At 38.3% G+C, this 19,736-nt stretch overlaps 1 protein-coding gene across 4 annotated transcripts in view; it reads right to left on the minus strand.

The window, feature by feature from the left end:
* Positions 1–19,736, minus strand: part of LOC122402396 — a 29,468-nt gene that overhangs the window by 9,284 nt on the left and 448 nt on the right. For 2 of the 4 annotated variants that reach the window (XM_043405142.1, XM_043405146.1), the window contains 4 exons: positions 1,802–4,337; positions 1,449–1,539; positions 1,205–1,358; positions 34–178 (listed from right to left, as the gene is read on the minus strand). In XM_043405142.1, the coding sequence (XP_043261077.1) occupies positions 34–178; positions 1,205–1,358; positions 1,449–1,539; positions 1,802–4,029 (2,618 nt within the window). In that variant the 5' untranslated portion in view covers positions 4,030–4,337. The remainder of the gene's footprint in view (positions 1–33; positions 179–1,204; positions 1,359–1,448; positions 1,540–1,801; positions 4,338–19,736) is intronic. The other 2 variants (XM_043405145.1, XM_043405143.1) reach the window with 2 other exon arrangements.

Consider the following 19,736-nt stretch of genomic DNA (forward strand, 5'->3'; position numbering starts at 1 on the left):
TTGCGAGGTACTTAAGTAATTACAAATATTTACCATATACATCTAGTAACGCTATCTTCGTCATCTCCCTCTCCTTCGGGAGCGGTTTCAGTTTCTTCACCTTCTGGTTCGGCTTCTCTACCTGCCTCGCTACTGATCGCACTGGCTGCATCATCCTCCACATTAGTGCCAGTTACAACTGCAATTAAGAGCAACGTTAAAACCAAAATTACACACGTTTCTTACATATTTATATATTGGTTTGGCCAAAACGTAATGTCATATAATTTTCAGAAAAATAATTATAATTTATATTTCAATAAACAATGTATCGATCATTTTGATCCACAACCTTTTCCTATCTCGCTGGCAGCTTCTTAATTCCGTTCTCCCAGAACTTTCCATCTTTTTCGATATAGAATCTTAACAGGCGCATTTTACAGGTATCCAGAGAATCAATATTTTCAGCATCGAGCGAATTTTGCAGAGATCGAAACAAATGGTAATCCGAGGATGCAAGATCAAAGCGAATGGATGAGAACGTCAGGTCCTTCAATTTTTGCCGAGTCTGTAAAGATAGTTATGGTCTCGTGCTGTCTTGATGAAAAGTTACTCCATTTCTGTTGGTAGTCTCGATCGTTTTTCCTGGATATTTGCTTTCAGTTGCTCCAATTGCGAACAATACTTCTCAGAATGAATGGTTTTATTAGATTACAAAAGCTCGTAATAGAGTTTTTCTTTTCAATCTCAACAAACATCTTTTCCATTTCACATTATTTTAAGTAATCACTTTCTCTAGGTTTAACAAAGCGTTTATTATCGGTCAGCTTAATTTTTCCACCGCGAATACTTTTAAACCATTTTTAAATCGTTATTTCGTTTGCAACTCCATCGTCATGCGTAATAAAGTCTTTTTTTTTTTCGTTGTCTGTTCAACGCTCTTTATTTGTGGAATTGACAAAAGCATAATCGTCGAAAAGTATAATTTTCTTATCGCTCATTTTCAAAACAAAGTTCAGTCAAGAAAATTTAACCAAATGTAATTTCTTCAAAACCACGCATTAAAGTGTTAGCTTTTACAATTTGTATACGTTTTATAGGTTAGGAATAGTATTTTGCGTTGAAAAACATAAAAAAACGTCACAAAATCGGACATTACTTTTTGGCCAACTCAATACTTCGAAAACGAAATTAATATTTGATCGTTATATCACTCTTTGATTACCTTGCCCATAGATATAAGGGTGCTGAGAAGTTGCAGTCGAACTCCCAGCGCCGTTAATGGGTTGCTGCTTCGGATGAGGCGGCGGTGATGGAGGTGGAGGTGTTCGCGGTGGTGGTGCTCCGTAGTTGTGATCTTGTAGGACAAACTGAAGACACTGTGATAATAGAATCAATCGAAATAAGTACGCACGATTAACACTACACTATAGTACGTAATAAATTACAATATGTTCACAGCATGTTACCTCGTAAGGAAGGGGCATTCTTCTAATTGGAGATTTAGGAGCAGTTTGTTGATGTTCATCTTCTTTAGTTACACGCGACTCAGATTCGATTCTAGAAATATTACGCATCAATTACTCGGTTATCAACAAACTTTAATTCGATGTTTAAGTCGATGAAAAAACAAATCCCATTCGTTTCCAAATAATTTCATGTTCGGTTTCGTTGCAATTTCTGATATATCGCACTACATGAACTATACCAACAAGGAAAGCTACACAAACGTGTACAAGTCACCTACATAATTTATAGGAGGTAAAGCAACTAAACATAAAACAACGAAGTAGCGCGTAATATGGATGGAAATAATACTAACTTGTTCTCGACATCTTTTCGAGGTTCCGTGCTAGTTACAGGCAGTAAGGTTTTTATTTGCCCAGCTTGTTGCCTAACTTGCTGGGGATATTGGGATGCCATGATAAGCTGCTTTTGCTGTATCGTTTGCTGCTGTACCTTAATGGGCTGATTCTTATGAATCAACATGTTCGGCGTAACAGTTTGCTGCGGAAGCAACGTCTTGATGCTTGCCTTCTGCGCGATCGCAGCAACCGGTACTTGACTCTTCACCGCGGTCACATTCGCGTTTAAGGAGGTCTTGAACCCGGTCACTTTCTGCTGATGATTTCTTTGTGCGGATTTCTGAGGAGGTATCGTTTTAATGCATCCAGGTTGTTTCTGAGCATTCTGCGGCCCTATCACATTCTGCTGTTGTTGTATGATTTTAACCGGTTGCGAATTAATGTTCCTGTGCAGCGACTGTTGAACAGCGTTCTGAGAATTTGGCATCTTCGCGGCGTTCGCGATTTTCTGAGGAACGCTTTTCAAGCTTGCCTGCTGCAAATTTTGTACTTGACTTTTCGGCACGCCTACTCTCATGACCATCTGCTGTTGTTGCACCTTGGAGTTCACCACCTGTGTACGTTGATTATTTGGCATCGTTCCAACAGCCGTAACTTTCTGATGTACATTCGTAATATTGTGTGTCCTCTGTACCTGTTGATTTACGTTTGTTTGCTGCTGCTGCTGCTGTTGCTTACTGCTCGCGTGTTGCTGCAACTGTTGCTGAGGTTGCGAGGTCTGCTGTAGCAACTGCAACTGCGACTGCGACGAGTTCTGGGCGTGTACCTGTTGGGATTGCGACTGCGATGATATCGTTTGCTGCTTGGTTACGGCCATCAGGTTCGAGTTCTGCTGCGACTTGGCGATGTTGGGGACGCTGTTACTTTTGCAAACGTTCGTTATGGATTGCACTCTATTGGAATTGACCGCGGCCACGGTCTGTGACTTTTGCAAAGCTGCCGCGGACTGGGACCTCTGATGTTGCGACGACTGGATCTGCTGGCCGTGCTTGTGATGAACCTGCGGCGACTGTTGCTGACCCTGCACCTGCCCTAATACTTGTGCTTTCTGTATACCAGCTACAGAATTGCAAGACTTTTGAACGTTATTTACCGTGGCCGTCAACTGTTGCCTGGGAACGGTCAGATTCTTTTGCGGCTGACCCTGTAGCTTTTGCATTCCTTGCTGTTGATTATTGGCGATCTGCTGGTGTTGCGTTTTATGATTCGAATGACTACCCAGTATCTGCGATGGTACCTTTTGATTATTATAAACCTGTGTCACTTTTTGCGCGGCCATGATGTTCGATTGTGCTTTTTGGATCGTCGAGTTCCCCTGCTGGACTCTTTGTACGTTAGCGTTGTTCACCACTTGGTTAACGGCAAACTGCGTCCCTTGGACGGCGGATGTAGACAACACCTGACCTTTTTGTACAGTTTGTATCCTAGGTACGGAATTCCTCTGAACGGTAACACCCTGGCTGACGTTCGTCACGGCTTTTACTTTCTGCAAGTTAACAGTTTGCGACTGCCCTACAAGATTTTGCGCTTTCGCGTGTATCCTCTGAATGTTGGGCATCGAGGTGGCGGTGCTAATGGCCTTCACCGTGCCGCTGGTCACAAGCTGCTGCGAGGGAACCGATTGAATCTTTTGATGCAGGCTGGCCTGTAGACCGGATACTATGGTTGCCTGTTGCTTGCTCTCGCAGCCAACCACTTGATTCCTATTGTGATGTTTGCTCTGCGCGGACGTTACATGTTGCAAAGGGTATAGATGCGCCACTCCGTTGCCCGGCGATGATAAGGACTGAGCGTTTACCGGTATATGGGTCACGTGAGGGGATGCATTCAGTGTTAAAGGGGTCTGATGGCTCGAGGATGGCAATTTTTGCGAGATCACACGGGTGGTTAACACCTGCGTGGTGTTTGTTTGGGAGCCAGTGAGCTTTTGGACCTCTCTGGTTGACTTGGTTACTGGATATGTAACGCTGACCGACTTTACAGTGGAGAAAGAGATAACGTGACCAGTTGGGATCTCCGACGTGGCCTCTATACACTGAAGAATCTGCGATTTGCCGCCGTCCTCGTTATCGACCACCGGATGAGATGATTCTTGACTCAACAACATAGAAGAGGTCTGATTGCTTCCGACATTCTTCTTCTCCAAAGACGCCTCCATCGTGCCCAGCTGCAAAACGAAGCTCATGGTGGTTTCAGCGGTCTGCGGAAAGCTGTCGACGCATTTCGTCGCGGCGGCATCGTTCTCATTAGCATTGCTACGTTCGGCTGGGGACACCGGGAGAGGTGGGCCAGGCCCTGGGGACAATTGCTCCCCACCCCCACCTGTTCCACCCCCCGATAACTTGATCACCGACGGGGTCGACGTTTTGGAGGCCTTTCGATCACGCCAACTGGAAACTCGAGCGAGTTAGGATCGAATGGCTATCCTCGCTCGGCAGCTTGACGGTGTATCGCACTCTTCGATTCCGCTATTTGAGGATCCTGAACCATAGGCTGCAACATGCGTTAAAACCAACCAATTAATCGTGCGCTCCATTATATCAATACAACGTGTTCTTTGCAATGACTTATATCGAAATATAAAATTACGGTATTATACCGATATTGTTTGGTATAGTGACGGATACACAGGGTGCTCGGTCATCCCTGGGAAAAATTTTAATGGGAGATTCTGGAGGCCAAAATAAGGCGAAAATCAAGAATACCAATTTGTTGATGGAGGCTTCGTTAAAAAGTTATTAACAATTAAATTCAAAAATTTCAAATCGTTCTGGAAAAATTATTTTCGGTTACAGGGGTCAATTACAATCATTTTTGGTGAATAGGCATACCCTCGAAATCCTACCCACTTTCGAGAAAAAAATTCGAGAAGGTGTGAAATTTTTCGATGGAAAAAAAAAATTTCAAATTGTTCTGGAAAAATTATATTCGGTTGCGGGGGTCAATTACAATAACTTTTGGTGAATAGACATACCCTCGAAATCCTGCGCATTTTCGAGAAAAAAATTTAGCACGGGCGGAACTTTGAACATTAATAACTTTTTAACGAAGCCTCCATCAACAAATTGGTATTCTTGATTTTCGTCTTATTTTGGCCTCTAGAATCCCCCATTAAAATTTTTCCCAGATGTGTCCGAACATCTTATATACGTAGGAACTCTTCTTAACATTAGATTCTCTTGTTGGTAATGTAGAAAAAGTTTATATACAAAAATTACCAAAAACAGAAAAGTAAAAGAATTTAGAAAACAATAAAAATGAAATACTATATTTGTAAGTTATTATATTTTAACCCTAGAATATGTGAACTTTAAACGGTGACAGTCTAAGAACCCTAACCTAGACGTCCCGGGAGAATCATTAATTATTCAGCGCCCGTAATAACGTGGCACTGCAATTTCAAGTCTATCGATCCAGAAAAAACATTTCTTCCCGTTGCCTTGTGAGGACGATTGATTGTCCACATTATCTGTCGAACCACAGTTCATGATTTCCTGATACAGAACGTTGCACGAAATCTACGAACAAAACAATGGAAGATATCCGGATACATAGTATTTTGAGTATTTAATTATACGATACTTCAGTACAAAACCGGTTCAGTAACGCTTATTTACGACCAATGTGGAAAATAAAGATGATCGAAACGATAATTCTAGCGTGCATTCGACGATAGTGTTTCTGCTAGTGAACCGGTTCGACGTCACGCGATAACATCAATTCAGATTACGGGAAGATTAAGCAATGAATTGATCATAAACCCAATGCAGTATTAATTACTCTGTTTTCAATAACGTTATTCGACAGTTATATTGATTATAACTTACGGACATATTTTTATTTAGATAAAGCATGTAAAAAATCTATACAAGCATAGACGTCTGTTATATTTAAGTACAAACTATCTTATCACTCCATATTTTTCAAAATATACTAAGCACACAAAAAATCTGCGGAATTCGTTATTTCTATGTAAAAGCAACCACTACACGTGTATTGATATAAAACAGATATAACGAAAGTGACACGTTGCGGCCTCTGGCGTGGACTCGGTGCACTTCTACGCCATATGCAACTCCAATGATCACGTAATTATAAAAACAAAAGAAAGTTAAAAATTAATTTTCATTCATTATTTATCACTAGAATAAAGATTTTACAAACTTAAATAGTACTCGAAAAACACGCAATTATCTTACTGTGTAATATCTATAAGTGAACCTGATAAGCTTCGATTAACTGGTTGAGAAGCATGTAATCGGTACAGATCGCTGATTATGACCATAACGAGTGGCAAACATCTTTCTAACTAGCGTTACTTTGGCCTTGTTACGAGAGCGAAATAGAAATATGAAAGACTGGAACGCTAGCGAGGTTTCTACCCCGGCGTAAATTCCGCGTAACTTTCTCGTCGATAGCTACGTTCGTTTCTGCAATTTCAAGTATCACGCGATCGATGTCTTCGATACGAGAATGAATCAACGAACAACGGGATTTGGTCTGTGTTTTTCAAATTGGAAATTAACAATCGTCGATGATTCATATTCGATAAAACGAATTTCTTTCGTTGTGTATTTTCTGGGGAACGGGAACAAGCTTTTCGGGATCGCGCTGAGGTCGTTGCGTGCAATTTCTGATGTGAATTCTTTTTAGAAATGTCCCAAGGTGGGTAACCAGTACTCGTAGAGTCGTGGTAAGCCACACGTGCGGCTGGATCTGCATCAAGTGTGTCTGCTTGTCGCTATCACCTCCTCGCGTATCGTCCGCTCCTAATAAATTAATATTATCAATTTCCTCGAGTGAATTCCAACTGAACTAAACATCTCGACCGGATATACAAAATACGGGAAATTTATTTTCTTGCATAACGGGACGTTAAATTTCTATTTTAAGGGGCAGGAGCACTGTAAAAACTTGAAATAAAGCGTTTTTTTTCGAATGTATAGAAAAGTAAGAGAATAATAATATTCATGAATATTATTAACCATTTCGTTAAATGTTACAAAAAGAAAATAGTGCCAAATGACGACGCTGGAGCCATTCTCGCGACGTGTGTTTCGAATCCTCGGTAATTTTAACATTATTTATTGACAAATGATTGCCCCATTTTTTGTAAAAAATTTAGCTTTTTACTTCGAATGCTCACCAATCACGCAAAAATTAATGTTTCAAAAATCCTCTTCGTATTTCTCTAGCTATACTCATGTAGATTAAGAGAAAATTTTTTGCTTTTTTCCCAGATACTTAGCGTCAGTTACACTGTGTGCCGCAGAGCGCCTCGCGAGAATGGCCAGCGTCGTCATTTTGCACAATTTTTGAATAAGTATTTTTTTTGTAACACTTAACGACATGGTTAATAACATTCTTAAATATTATTATCCTTTTATTTTTCCATTCATCCAAACAAAAAAAAGAATGCTTTATTTCAGGCTTTTACAGTGGTCTTAACCCTTAAATTACTTTCTTCTATAACAACGTTTTATAAATTATTTACCAACGCGGTAAGAAATACAAATATTAACTATTTACCCTGTGTCGTAACAGTTGATATATTACGAATTAAAATCGACATAATAGCGTTGCATATTGTGGGCAAAAAGTTGCCCGAACAATATTGTTAGTTCATACTGGAACGGTGACAACTAGTTTATCGTCAGTGGCGCGCTCTGTCGTCGAAACTAATTTAAAGTTAGATTATTTTCAAGTAAAGAACAGGTGCCAAGTAAAATAGTTGTTCGTGGTTAAATCTCTCGATTGGTTGTCGCAGATTTTGTATGATAAACAAATAGAGAGGAATATAATTAATGCTTACAACGAATATAAGAGACGACTGTTTAATTAGCTTTAGGGTAATAACAGAGGAGACAATTCCATTTTATTTGCAACGTAAAAAAGGATAACTCTGTCCTCATTTTTAAATAAAAATATTCGTGAATGCAAATGAGCAGGGACAACAATAAGTCGCAAACCAAGGCTATTCTGTATAATGACTTTATTGTCTTGTCGATTATCTGCTACTCTCATGCTATAACTCTAAGTGCAATCGCCGTTCTTATTTCGCAACCTTGGCTACGACATCTACATATCAATGAGATCATTTTATCCTGTCTAGTATATCGTAAATTCAGATTTGTAAAATTAATCTTCTTTTCCCTCGGGTTTTTTTTTTAAATCGTTTAATCTTATTTGTAACGAACATTAGTTATCTATTAATATTTACCAAATTAAAAGAAAGCTTTTGTTTTTTCTAAGAATAAGACTAAAGTCACGATCACGTGACGAATACGTGGATAAGAAGCAATTCGTTTGATGCGTGCACTGCCTTTTTCGCTGCACTTGATTGTCAGTGGCACGTGCCGCCACTACTGAAAACCATCAACGAGTGTATGGTCGTTTCCCAAGCTTTTGTACCCCGCGCTCTTAAAAGAGGTTGCGTTAATTGGACAGCATTCTCCACACGAAGATAAAAGCAGTTTTCGTCAATGGGTTCGCGTTGCTTGTATCAGGCAACGCGATAATATACACGGTGTATAGATACACACTTCATAAGAATCAACGGGACACGGAAAAGCTATTATCGCGACTAATATTTTCGTTATCATCGACCATTAAATTCGGTCACTAGATACAAACGTTTTATAAATTGTTTTAATCACGAAGAAAACTACGATGTCAGCCATTCACGATAAATGAAACAAGGATAATTCTAAAACATCCAGTATGCAATGTTAGTGGAAAACGCGGTCACGTGGTTTTCTATAATTGATACGACCTTCCGTTGATAACCAGCCTACGTGTATTTTCAAAAAATTCATGGATTCACATGCTCCGACTATTTAGTATTCGTTTTATCGATTTAATTACAGTCCCTTGACATACTCAAATACAATAGCATAATGTTGAAAAAATAAGTTAGAAATAATAATTTTGACTTAATCCGAATAGACGAAACTATACAGGATGTTCGGCCATACCTGGGAAAAATTTTAATGGGGAATTCTAGAGGCCAAAATAAGACGAAAATCAAGAATACCAATTTGTTGATGGAGGCTTCGTTAAAAAGTTATTAACGTTTAAAGTTCCACCCACATTTAATTTTTTTCTCGAAAATGCGCAGGATTTCGGGGATATGTCTATTCACCAAAAATGATTGTAATTGAGCCCCGCAACCGAAAATAATTTTTCCAGAACGATTTGAAATTTTTGAATTTAATTATTAATAACTTTTTAATGAAGCTTCAGCCAAGAAATTGGTATTCTTGATTTTCATCTTATTTTGGCTTCTGGAATCCCCCATTAAAATTTTTCCCAGGGCTGGCCGAACATCCTCTATAAATTTAGCACACCGAAAATTTGTTCTTATCGACTAAAGGTATCGAATGTGTTAATTGGTCAGTTATCGACTAATTATGCGTGTTCGATAATCATCGAATTCGCACCATCGCGCAGTAATCTCGAACTCGATAATTTTGAACAATTATTAAATAATTTTATAATTAAGATTTTTATGGATTAATCAACCCCCTGATGTCTAACGTACTCTATCATTTTTTTTAAATCTGCCTTAAAGATGAAATAGCAATTATCTTTGTATTGTTTTTATTTTGATCAAAATATGCCACAATTAAATAACTGAATTCAATTTTGCAATATCACAATTTTGACTTTTCCAGACCGCTGAGCATCGATCAAATACAATTTCCCGATTCGTAAATTTGTCGGTCGACCGGTTCGAGAAAAGGTATTGTGCGTTGCACAACTGCAACTCCATCACGTGACTGGTTACAGCGTAATGACGTTATCGGTACTGTCAAAATGCCAATGGCAGAGATTCCGCTTTCATCGCGCGGCCACGCAGGCGTTTGTTAACCTAGGTTATGTACTCTGTCGCGTTCTGCACTGAATTTAATCTTAACCAATGCTCACGAAAATGAATCAGTATTCCGAGTATGACATCTTCTTTTGGAAACGTTCTCCTATACTTATTTTCTCAAATCTATTATCGAACTACGACAAAGATTACCAATTATCTACACAAATTGGCTATGTATCCTGACGAAAATTTAAACGCAATAATAACTCATTATAAAAATTACTTTTAAGAAAGCTTCAATTTCTGACCATTATAAATTATTTGATCGAGAACCACTGCATTGTTGTATTATTTCAGATGGTAGAAAATCAGGGAAACTGCCAAAATAGTGCCAAGTGCATATCTTATAACAGAAACAAATCTATATTCCCGCAGCTAAATATAACCTCGTTGCAACAGCTACGTATGGCAGCGCTAACTGGCCAATAAATGTTTCACGGTACGTTTCCACAGAACGTTTAAACTGTACGGCTAGAATAGTATATCTAAAAGAAAATTTCTTTTAAAGTAACCCAGATCGAAACGTCAAATCGATCGACGGAATAATTCTTTGACACGGTATATCTTGATAGACAGGTTCCGACGTGTAGAGAACTATAGTTGATGCTACCGACTCGCTGATTTAAAGCCTACCATACACTACGACAAATTCCTAAAAATACCATATCGATAAGCATCTCAACCGTTCTGATGTAAATTTATTGCATTGCTATCTTCAAAATGCTACACATTATTTGCAGTACATATTTACTCTCCGATTGTAACTGTCGTCGATACCGATAATCAATTTTTAACGATGGCTCGACATCTCCTCGCTTGACATAAGATAAGAAATTATAGGGCTTTTAGAAAAATTAAAACTCCTGCAATTTTACACTATATTTGAAAATTATTTCACATCCAGATATACTACGCGTTACAGGAAACCCTGTTGTACGAGATACTTGAACAGAGTCGTAGTAAAGGTCAGCGGTCGACCATCGCGCAAGCGTATATAATATTATTACGCACTTGGAATCGTAAAAAAAAAAAGGACTTCATTTTTACAAAAGCAAGAAAATTACTCTACTCTTGAACGCATCGAAAAAGAAAAGGAATTAATGGCCGTTTCCAGCGAAGTAGTTGTCGCGAATTAAGAGTCCTAACCCGAAGTTTGCTACAAACCTCCCCACGCTGCCGCGATATTAACGAGCTTCCGCGCGCGTACTCGCAATGGAGTACAACGCGCGAGCGTGCAGCGTTGCAGCCCGGTTTGTCGCGTTGGCAGCAATGGGATTTGTGGCGACCTACTTGGCGTACCTCGACCCTTGCATTGATTCAATGCGAACCAAAATTATTCCCAAACGATTATCGTTCGACGCTGACCTCCTCTTATTCCTTCGTCATCTTTCGTCACTTCAGTAAATAGATATTTACCATACTCAGTTTCGCTTGAAAATATTTTTATATTTATTATAAAAATAGTAGTTAAAACAAGAGCTTTTCCCAGAAAATTATGCGTAGTAAAATAACATTAAACCATTAGAAAGGTAATTCGATGGTTGTTTTCGTTTCAATGGTTGGAATGGTTTTATGGAATAATCGCATGACCTCCCCTAAGGTGATGCTCCTAACACGAAAGCCTTTTATCATAAACTGCTTTTATACGAAAACGATTAGGATTTTTTACTATTGTACGATTATGATTAACACCTGACTAAAACCGAGAATCTGTATTCTATCAAACATATTCCCCTCTGTTCTGCCCCAAATATCTTGTTTAATATTTTTTGACAGATGCATTTAAAATATACAAAACATTGGAATCCCTATTTGTCTTGTCTCGTTCAGAGTACTATTATCCTGTTTACAATACTATCAATCGAGTATTGTTGCACGGTGTCGGTCAACGTCGTCTACGAATCGTTTGACGCTTCCGCTGACCCCTTCACGCCGGGTTACTCTCGACGTTGCAGGGAAACTGTGTCCTCTCACTACTAGCCCGTGCGCAACTCAGACGCGCATTCTACTGCCGTGCAGCCAACACGATAATAAACAATCGCGCGGATGTAACTATCGATGGAACCGATTTAATCATCCACGAATTCACGTAAAACAACAAATTTCATATAAAATAAACCTTTGTCAACGATTCTAAATTGATCTCCATCAACCAAAATAATTACTTTGCTAGATCGATATGTTACCATAGCAACGAAATAATATCGATCATTTTCCATGTACGAAAGGTTCCAGCCCATCGCTCGGTGTAACCGCCATACTACAAACGCAATAAAACAAGGACATCGAAGCGTCGCGGTGGAGGGGAAAATTTAGCGATAGATACATCGTGTACATAGATGCGGAAATTGCGCGTCAAACCAGGGCATTCAACAAATCCAATATTATCTACTGTTAGCACTGACGGATTAAATTAATCCTATTAAGTACATCGAACGTATTTATTTTAACAACTAAACGTGAACCTTACTGCGTACAAATAGCGAAGCCAGTCTGAATACAAAACCAGACACACGTCTGTATCGATTTTTACATTGCATGCTTAAGCAACATTTCCATAGCACGCATTAAAATCGCTACTTTCGTACTCTTCACTGGCAACAACTACACAAAAAAATGCTAATTTTCTTGAAATATTCCGCTTCCGATTATACTCGATATTGTTTGTTCCTTTCAATGCCTGCAAATACGAAGTTAAAGAAAAAGTAAAAAGTTGGAACATAATGCGAATGACAATACAGTTTTCTTACCACCAAGAGTACTAACCATACCTACGACTAGTTCTACGTCGTTGAAATAAACGTCCGATTTCTCGCTCTCTCTAAAACTTCCATCTTTTTCTTCTCGCTCTCTCTCTATCCCTCACAGTGTGCTCTTCAGCGAGGAAGAGCACGAGTGTATAACATGCAGTAAGCCGTATACAAAGGCCTGATTGCCGGACACTCGGTGAAATATGCCAGTCCCGCCAATAACCGGTATCGTGCTGTCCTCTCCTTGCTTTTGCCCTGTCTTCGCTGCGCTCATGGTGAATCTGGGAGGGGGGAGGGGGAAGCGAAGGAGGAAGGGGCAACACACCATCGAGACGAGAAGGGAACGCAGTGAGAGAAGCGAACGACAAACGCCTGTGGAAGTGAACCAAGATACAAGACAATGCTATGTACTGAATAGACCGATGCCACCGTGCGAAAGCTTCTCCTTTGCCATAGAATATGTTTTCAAGATAAAATCTTCTGTAATATTTATCCCCATTTTCTTAATACGGTTCTTTTTTCTACGCAAGATACTCTTTACACGGATATTGAAGTTTTAATAACCCACAAATAGATTCAAAAATGCGTGTGTAACCAAGTTTTTGATCATATTTATTTCTCTGCGAATCAAAGATATTTATACAAACATGTATCCGATTGATATTCCATTTCAAAAGCTTAAGCAACTCGTGTTTTCCCATCCACGACTTATAAGAGGGTCGAGAAACGACGGATTTAAATTATACTCGTGAAGATGGTTGTCGCGCGAAGAACAACCACTCCATTCCGCAAAGAGTTTCGTGCCTCTCCGCCCGATCATGCATGTAAATGAATGGGAGCGTCACGAGAGCCTGCGAATGTGCACGTGCGCGGCGCAGTTTTGCAATCCCTTTTCGTACTTTCGCGGCGGTCGATATACAACGCCACGACAATCGCGGTCGTTCAGCAAACTACTGAAAGATGGCTTACGTTTCCATGAACTTTGCACTGACCGTGCTTGAAAACTATTACCATCCAGATACGAGGAATCTGCAAACGTTGTTTTTTTTTATTTTCTATACATTTATTAAAATATGCACGAATAATATTCTCGTAGACTAGATAATGAAAAAATGAATTAGAATTCTTTTCTATTGACCAGTAAATCATTTTGTTAAAACAAAAAACTAGTTAGTTTTAATTCGAATAATACAAAAGATGAGCATCGAATATGATGGGGGTTAGTTGACAATGAAAGATGCAACTTAAATGCACCGTGAACATACTACACTAGTAGATCCGTTGTCGACTGGTTTGTTCTGTTCGTCGACAGCGAGTAGCTCCGCGCTGCGGTTCTGTGGATTAATCACTTAGGAATGCGACCGCACAGTGAAGAAAGATCGAACTGCGCTAAACTGATTGGAAGACACCCCACTACTCTCCAATAACCGATGTCGAGTATTTGAGATTCGACCGTGGTTCAATGTACTCGTATCGAAATAAAAAATTTGCGCAATATAGATCGAACATCAACCGATACTATTTTTTATTCGTGCGAATAATATGTAAGTAGCGTTAATAAGAAAAAGTGACCAAAGAACTGACACGTATTTGTGAGAAAACTCGAAAGAAATGTGGAAATCAAATTGCCAACTGCTTTTCGTTACAGATGTAACTAAGCGCTGACATCATACGTTTTCGTTTACATATTAAACAACAACCTTTATTGTTGTTTAAAATTGTTTACTATATTTTTAAAAACGTACAAAAATATTTTTCAAACAAAATTTAAACGCTCTAATTTGACTGAAAAACAACAAATTCTATGCGCTCATATAAATCAGAAAGACGGTGACAACAAGCGTAATCCACAATATCGGAACAAAACGCGACTCTGTGTTACGTGGGTGTCTTGGAAGAACAGGGAGACGAGAAACGAAGATCCAGCATTGTGCACCTCCGCTATTACACCCAAGGTTACCGAGAAGCGCGCATTTCTTTTTCTCCCACTTCCTTACACACGCCTGCAACCCCAGTCCACGAGACCAGACTAAATTTTATTGCATTTCGTTGTAACTTGGATCCGGTTCCTTGCAAATTCTCTTTCATTTTTGTTTCTAAACGATATCTCTTTCTAGATTAAGTAGTTTTGTTACAATTCTTATAAAGAAATAGCTTTTACGCGGAATTGAACGATTGACGCCATTTGCCTAACGGCGCTTAGATAAACCTTGTTGTCGCGTGTCCGACTCTCGACAACTACATCATAGCGATTATTAAACGGAAGTTTACGTAAGCACAGTCATATATAAATGTTTTAAAATACGTAATTCGAGCCGGAAAATTCGTACTACATATTTTCGGACACTATGTTTTGATAACGGATAACGCAATATCTTACGGATTACGTTTTAGTTTCTACTCACTGTCGGCAAACTGTTAGGAGCGCGCTTACACTCTTCTCTGTATATCGCGGATACGTTGTACATACCCATAGTAAACGCGAGTACCATTAATATACTCTGACGTCATCGTAAAGAAATGCATCAGTTCTTTGCGGCGTTATTCTTGCGAAATAGTCGCTCATAGCGAGTTTGCTTGATTTTCGATAAAATTCGTTTCGCTTTTCTAGCGAATCTCGTGTCGTTCTATATTTAACCAGGTCCCGAAGCATTTCGAACAACCGCGAAAATTCATTTTAAAAGAGTCTCCGGAAATAAACCGCACGTGTCAAAAATCAACATCCAAATCGAATACGATTTTCTGTTTATTTGACGACAATAATGTGATACGAGCGTTTCTTACTCAATTAACAAGATTTTAGATGGCTGTTAGTTCTCTAGCGGCTTTCAGGTAACCACTGTAACTTTATATGAGGTTTTACGCTCGATACGATAATGATCGACTTTGAAGTAAATCGATCGCGATACCATGTAAACGCTCACCTTACCTCCCCTAGCTGGATTAAAAAGAGAAATGAGAACCGCGTAGGAGAGGTGAGGTCTTACGCAACCGGGTATTCTTTAAAAAGTATCAACTCATTTGCATTAGAAGAAAATGTATTTACGGCGGTACATTATCGATCATGAACATCGTTATCGGACATACGAACGCCAATTACATATTGATAATACTTTCCGATGACACAAATTCGAAGGTACAACGAGACGAAACACCACTTTGCAAGCGGGTTGCATCTTGGTCGTGCGTACGCACTGACACCATCCTATTGGACCTTTCTCGATGACGTCAGTAGGGCTGACCAATAGTATTGAATACCACGGAGCAGGATCAGCAACCCAGGCAAATCCAGAAACATATTTCGATCCTTTACCAAGCATGCTTATAAAACGAGAGACCAATGGGAAAGTGTTTACACGGTTCTGACCCAGTTTTGTATTATATCCATTCGAATAACTCAACTTTATATCGAAAACAAATATCTGTCCCGACTTTAAAGAAACATGTAATCAGTGATCTTTTTCTTTGCGTCGACGAAAGGAATACTTCAAAAATTGATCTGATTTCTGTCGAAGGAATTCCGACAGCAGAAATTTATAATTTAATTTGTGGAGATTGCGTAGATTAATTTTGCACCGCAGAAGAAATATGGTAATATAGTAGTGCGTATATGTATGTAGAAATGCTTTTTCATGCGAATATTTAAAATGTCATAACTCCTAAACGAATTGGACGATTTTAATATTTCAAACGGCAAACAACGCGTATTTTAGTGTAGAATATGTAGATATTTCAAGAATATTCGAAAAGTTGTTCCTTGACCCCGTAAAGTGAGAAACACCCCCTATAAATGATCTAACTTTCAAACGACCATAACTCCTAGAATACTGAATATATTTCAATGAAATTTTTTTCTGAAGAAGAGCTCATGGATACCTACAAAAAAGTATTAGACAAAATTTCCGTACAGCGCCAAACAAATTTTTAAGAAAAATCGACAGGGGGTAGGTGTCTAAAAAAAAAAATTTCGAATCGTTCTAAAAAAATTATTTCTAGGTTCTGGGGTCAAATACAACCATTTTTGGTGAATAGACATACCCTCGAAATTCTGCACATTTTCGAGAAAAAAATTCAGTGCGGGCGGAACTTTAGACGTTAATAACTTCTTAACGAAGCCTCCATTAACAAATTGGTATTCTTGATTTTCGGTTTATTTTGGCCTCTAGAATCTTCCATTAAAATTTTTCCCAGATGTGGCCGAACACCCTGTATATACACATATATACACACCATTGTACCATATTTTATAACAAAATTCGAAACTACAGGTTCTTTATTTTGAAAAAAATGACAAGTCTTCCGATCATTTCCTTCTATAGTTCCCCCATAAATGGACTGTATATGTCGCGCGTGCCCGTCACTCCGCGCGCGCGACTTCCCTTGCGGTCGATACGATTTCACCTCGTTGCCGGCAAATGCTACCAACCAGAGGCGTCCCATCAGTCAAATTTCAATCCAACACGAATTTTTAAAGCAAAGATTCACGACTCTTGTCGCGTCACTACTCTTTCTTACAACGATACAATATAAAAAGAAATAGCAACTAACGGGATAAAATAGATTCTTGAACCAGGTGCATATTGTATTTTTAAATTAGGCAGATTAAAATAAACTTGGTTTCCTTTTATCGTTCGCATTTATTCGATTAAAAATATTTTGTTTTTAATCTCATTTTTTGAAAAGTAAAGCGAAAGTAATTTTTATAGAATACGGTACCCGAACCTTGACTTAAAAACGTGATATTACGTATATTGGATCGAAAAATTAATTTTCGTACAGTAAAAATTGTACGAGATAATAGTAATTGATTGATATTTGTAAAGACAAGAAATTCGTTGGCGACGCCTCTGGTCGCTACCAACCACCCACAAGCACCATATCTGTACCCGTACCCTACTACAAGCACCAGATTTGACTTTACAACAAGCACTTCGTGTGACTTTACATGGAAGTGGCCTGATCTGGCACACAGAAACTACTGGACTTATAATGAGAGATTTATAGATATTTGAAAATCTACAAGCATTTACAAAGTAAATAAAATCAAGTCTGAAATAATCTAAAATTTCATATTTTTCTTAATACCGTACAGAAAGGCAACCCTTGTATTTCTATAAATTCTATTACCATATGTATCTATATACCTATGTTATTGCATATGAAATGTTTAAGTATTGAGAAGATTGTCTGAATAGTAATTCGATGACAAATTAGCTTCATTTTTCGTTACTGTGCAAATTGAACAAAGTAGTTAATAATTGATTTGTGCGTATGCACGTGACACAGCGAACTAATGTAGATCGACAATTTCGATCTAAGAGCATGGTGCTCAATCGACAAATGCTCAATAATTAATTCCCTATTTATCGTTCATTCCTGCAATATTATCGGCTTTGTCAAACGTAATTAATAATTCGATTTCTCGTCGATTTCCCTTTAAATATATCCCAATGATCTGACATAACGAGTTTATTTTCTTACTAAGATCAAATTTCGACGAGAAGCGCAAAAAAACATTGGAAATTTTTGGGCATCCAAAATCTATGTTTTTTAAAATTGATATTTTATAGACTAAAATGTTATTTATTTTAATCTCAAATAAAATTTGCCTAGATTTGAAATGAAGTACCAGAGCGCCAACCGTAAATCACTGAAATTTCCAGAGTTAAGATTAGTAAAAATAATAAATAGTCGAGTACCGAGGCTAAGAATGCGGGAAACGAGCGTATTCGCGGAGAATCGATAAATTTGGAATCCTCAGGATGCAGCAAGCTGTTCGACGAAGGTACAAGACATGTAGAAGAGAATTTAGCATGACAGGAAAGAGGAACGCAAGGAGGTTTCGAAGAAGTGGAGGGGGAGGGGGGCAAGAGAAAATAGGAGAGACACGAACAGGATTGGAAGGGATCGAGAAAGAATCAAGAAAAAGGAGAACGAGGGGAATCGACGAAAGTAAATGGAGGGAGGGAAGACATAGAGAGAAAGAGGCGGCAATATGGCCGTTCGAGAAACAGACCAGCGCCGCCTGGCAGATTTTCCTATTCCCGCCCATCAAATAATTTTCAACATACTAAATTTCTTCCAATAGGTTAAAGACGTTAATTCACTGTCAAACTATACGTTGAGCTTTCTGTCTCTATGAATGCTTGCTACTGCAAACCTGCAGGGTACTTTCAAAACAAAGTAAAATATGAATCTACAATGACATATCTACGTAACATCCCATAGCAATATGTTGAAAATAAACATTAAGTTCCTAGGTATATAAAATTTTAAAACAGTGTAAACAGTACTTTTTATCGACATACCAAATAGAAAATACGATATTATCACTCTGACCTCGTTAACATAACTTATACGTTAGACAGAATGTTTCTAAACGCACCAATTCTTGTCTTATTATTTATTCATCAAGGACACTGTCATAATTTCTTAGAGAAGCCTTGAAAATTTCTTCGTCTTATTGCTTATTACTGCTATTTTAGTTTCTATCGATACATTTTACATGTTATGAATGGTTGACGTATCTTAACAATTTGCACTAATTATAGAGATATTGTTTGACCAGAACAAACAGTGAAATAAATATTAATCTCTGAATGTCATAAAATGTACAAAGTAAAATGGTAATAGGTTGCAACCACATCTTATAATCTATGTTAATTACATCTCCTATTGAGAATAATGAGATACAATATGTCACAGGAAGAATGATTCATACTTGAACATTGAGTATATACACATGAATAAAACCGAAAGTAACTTTTGTAGTAAAAATACATTAATAAAAAAACTGACAGTCCTACTTTTCAATCAACATGTATCAAAATAAGTATTAACATGAGATTCACTAACAAGTACAGTAGAATTGAAAGCAATTGTTGCAAAGTAAAAGAAAAGAAACATTTAAACATTGTATAGAAGTTAGTAACTACGTAAGTTTTACGTCTAAAGTTGTATGTGTACGATGTGGTTGACCTGTAGTCACTCGCCATTTTACCAGCCATTGTTGCCACCGTTCAGAAACGAAAATGCAACCAACAGATCTATTGTATCTTTCAAACGTTCGTTGCCTGTTGCAAAAAGACAACAACAACAACAAAACGCTGAAAATTGAAATCAATTCAAGATGTCGAGAAATCAAACTCTTTCAGAATGGTCGAGAACAAAAATTTTTTTTTGGTTAAGTGAAATATGGTACGAAGTCGTATTACACGACGAATGTCGATGAAATTACGAAAAATGCCCTGTTGACACGATTGTTTCGCG

The sequence above is a fragment of the Colletes gigas genome, unplaced genomic scaffold, assembly GCF_013123115.1.
Source record: "Colletes gigas isolate AHSC1104 unplaced genomic scaffold, ASM1312311v1 Colletes_gigas_Sc00035, whole genome shotgun sequence".
Lineage (NCBI taxonomy): Eukaryota > Metazoa > Arthropoda > Insecta > Hymenoptera > Colletidae > Colletes > Colletes gigas.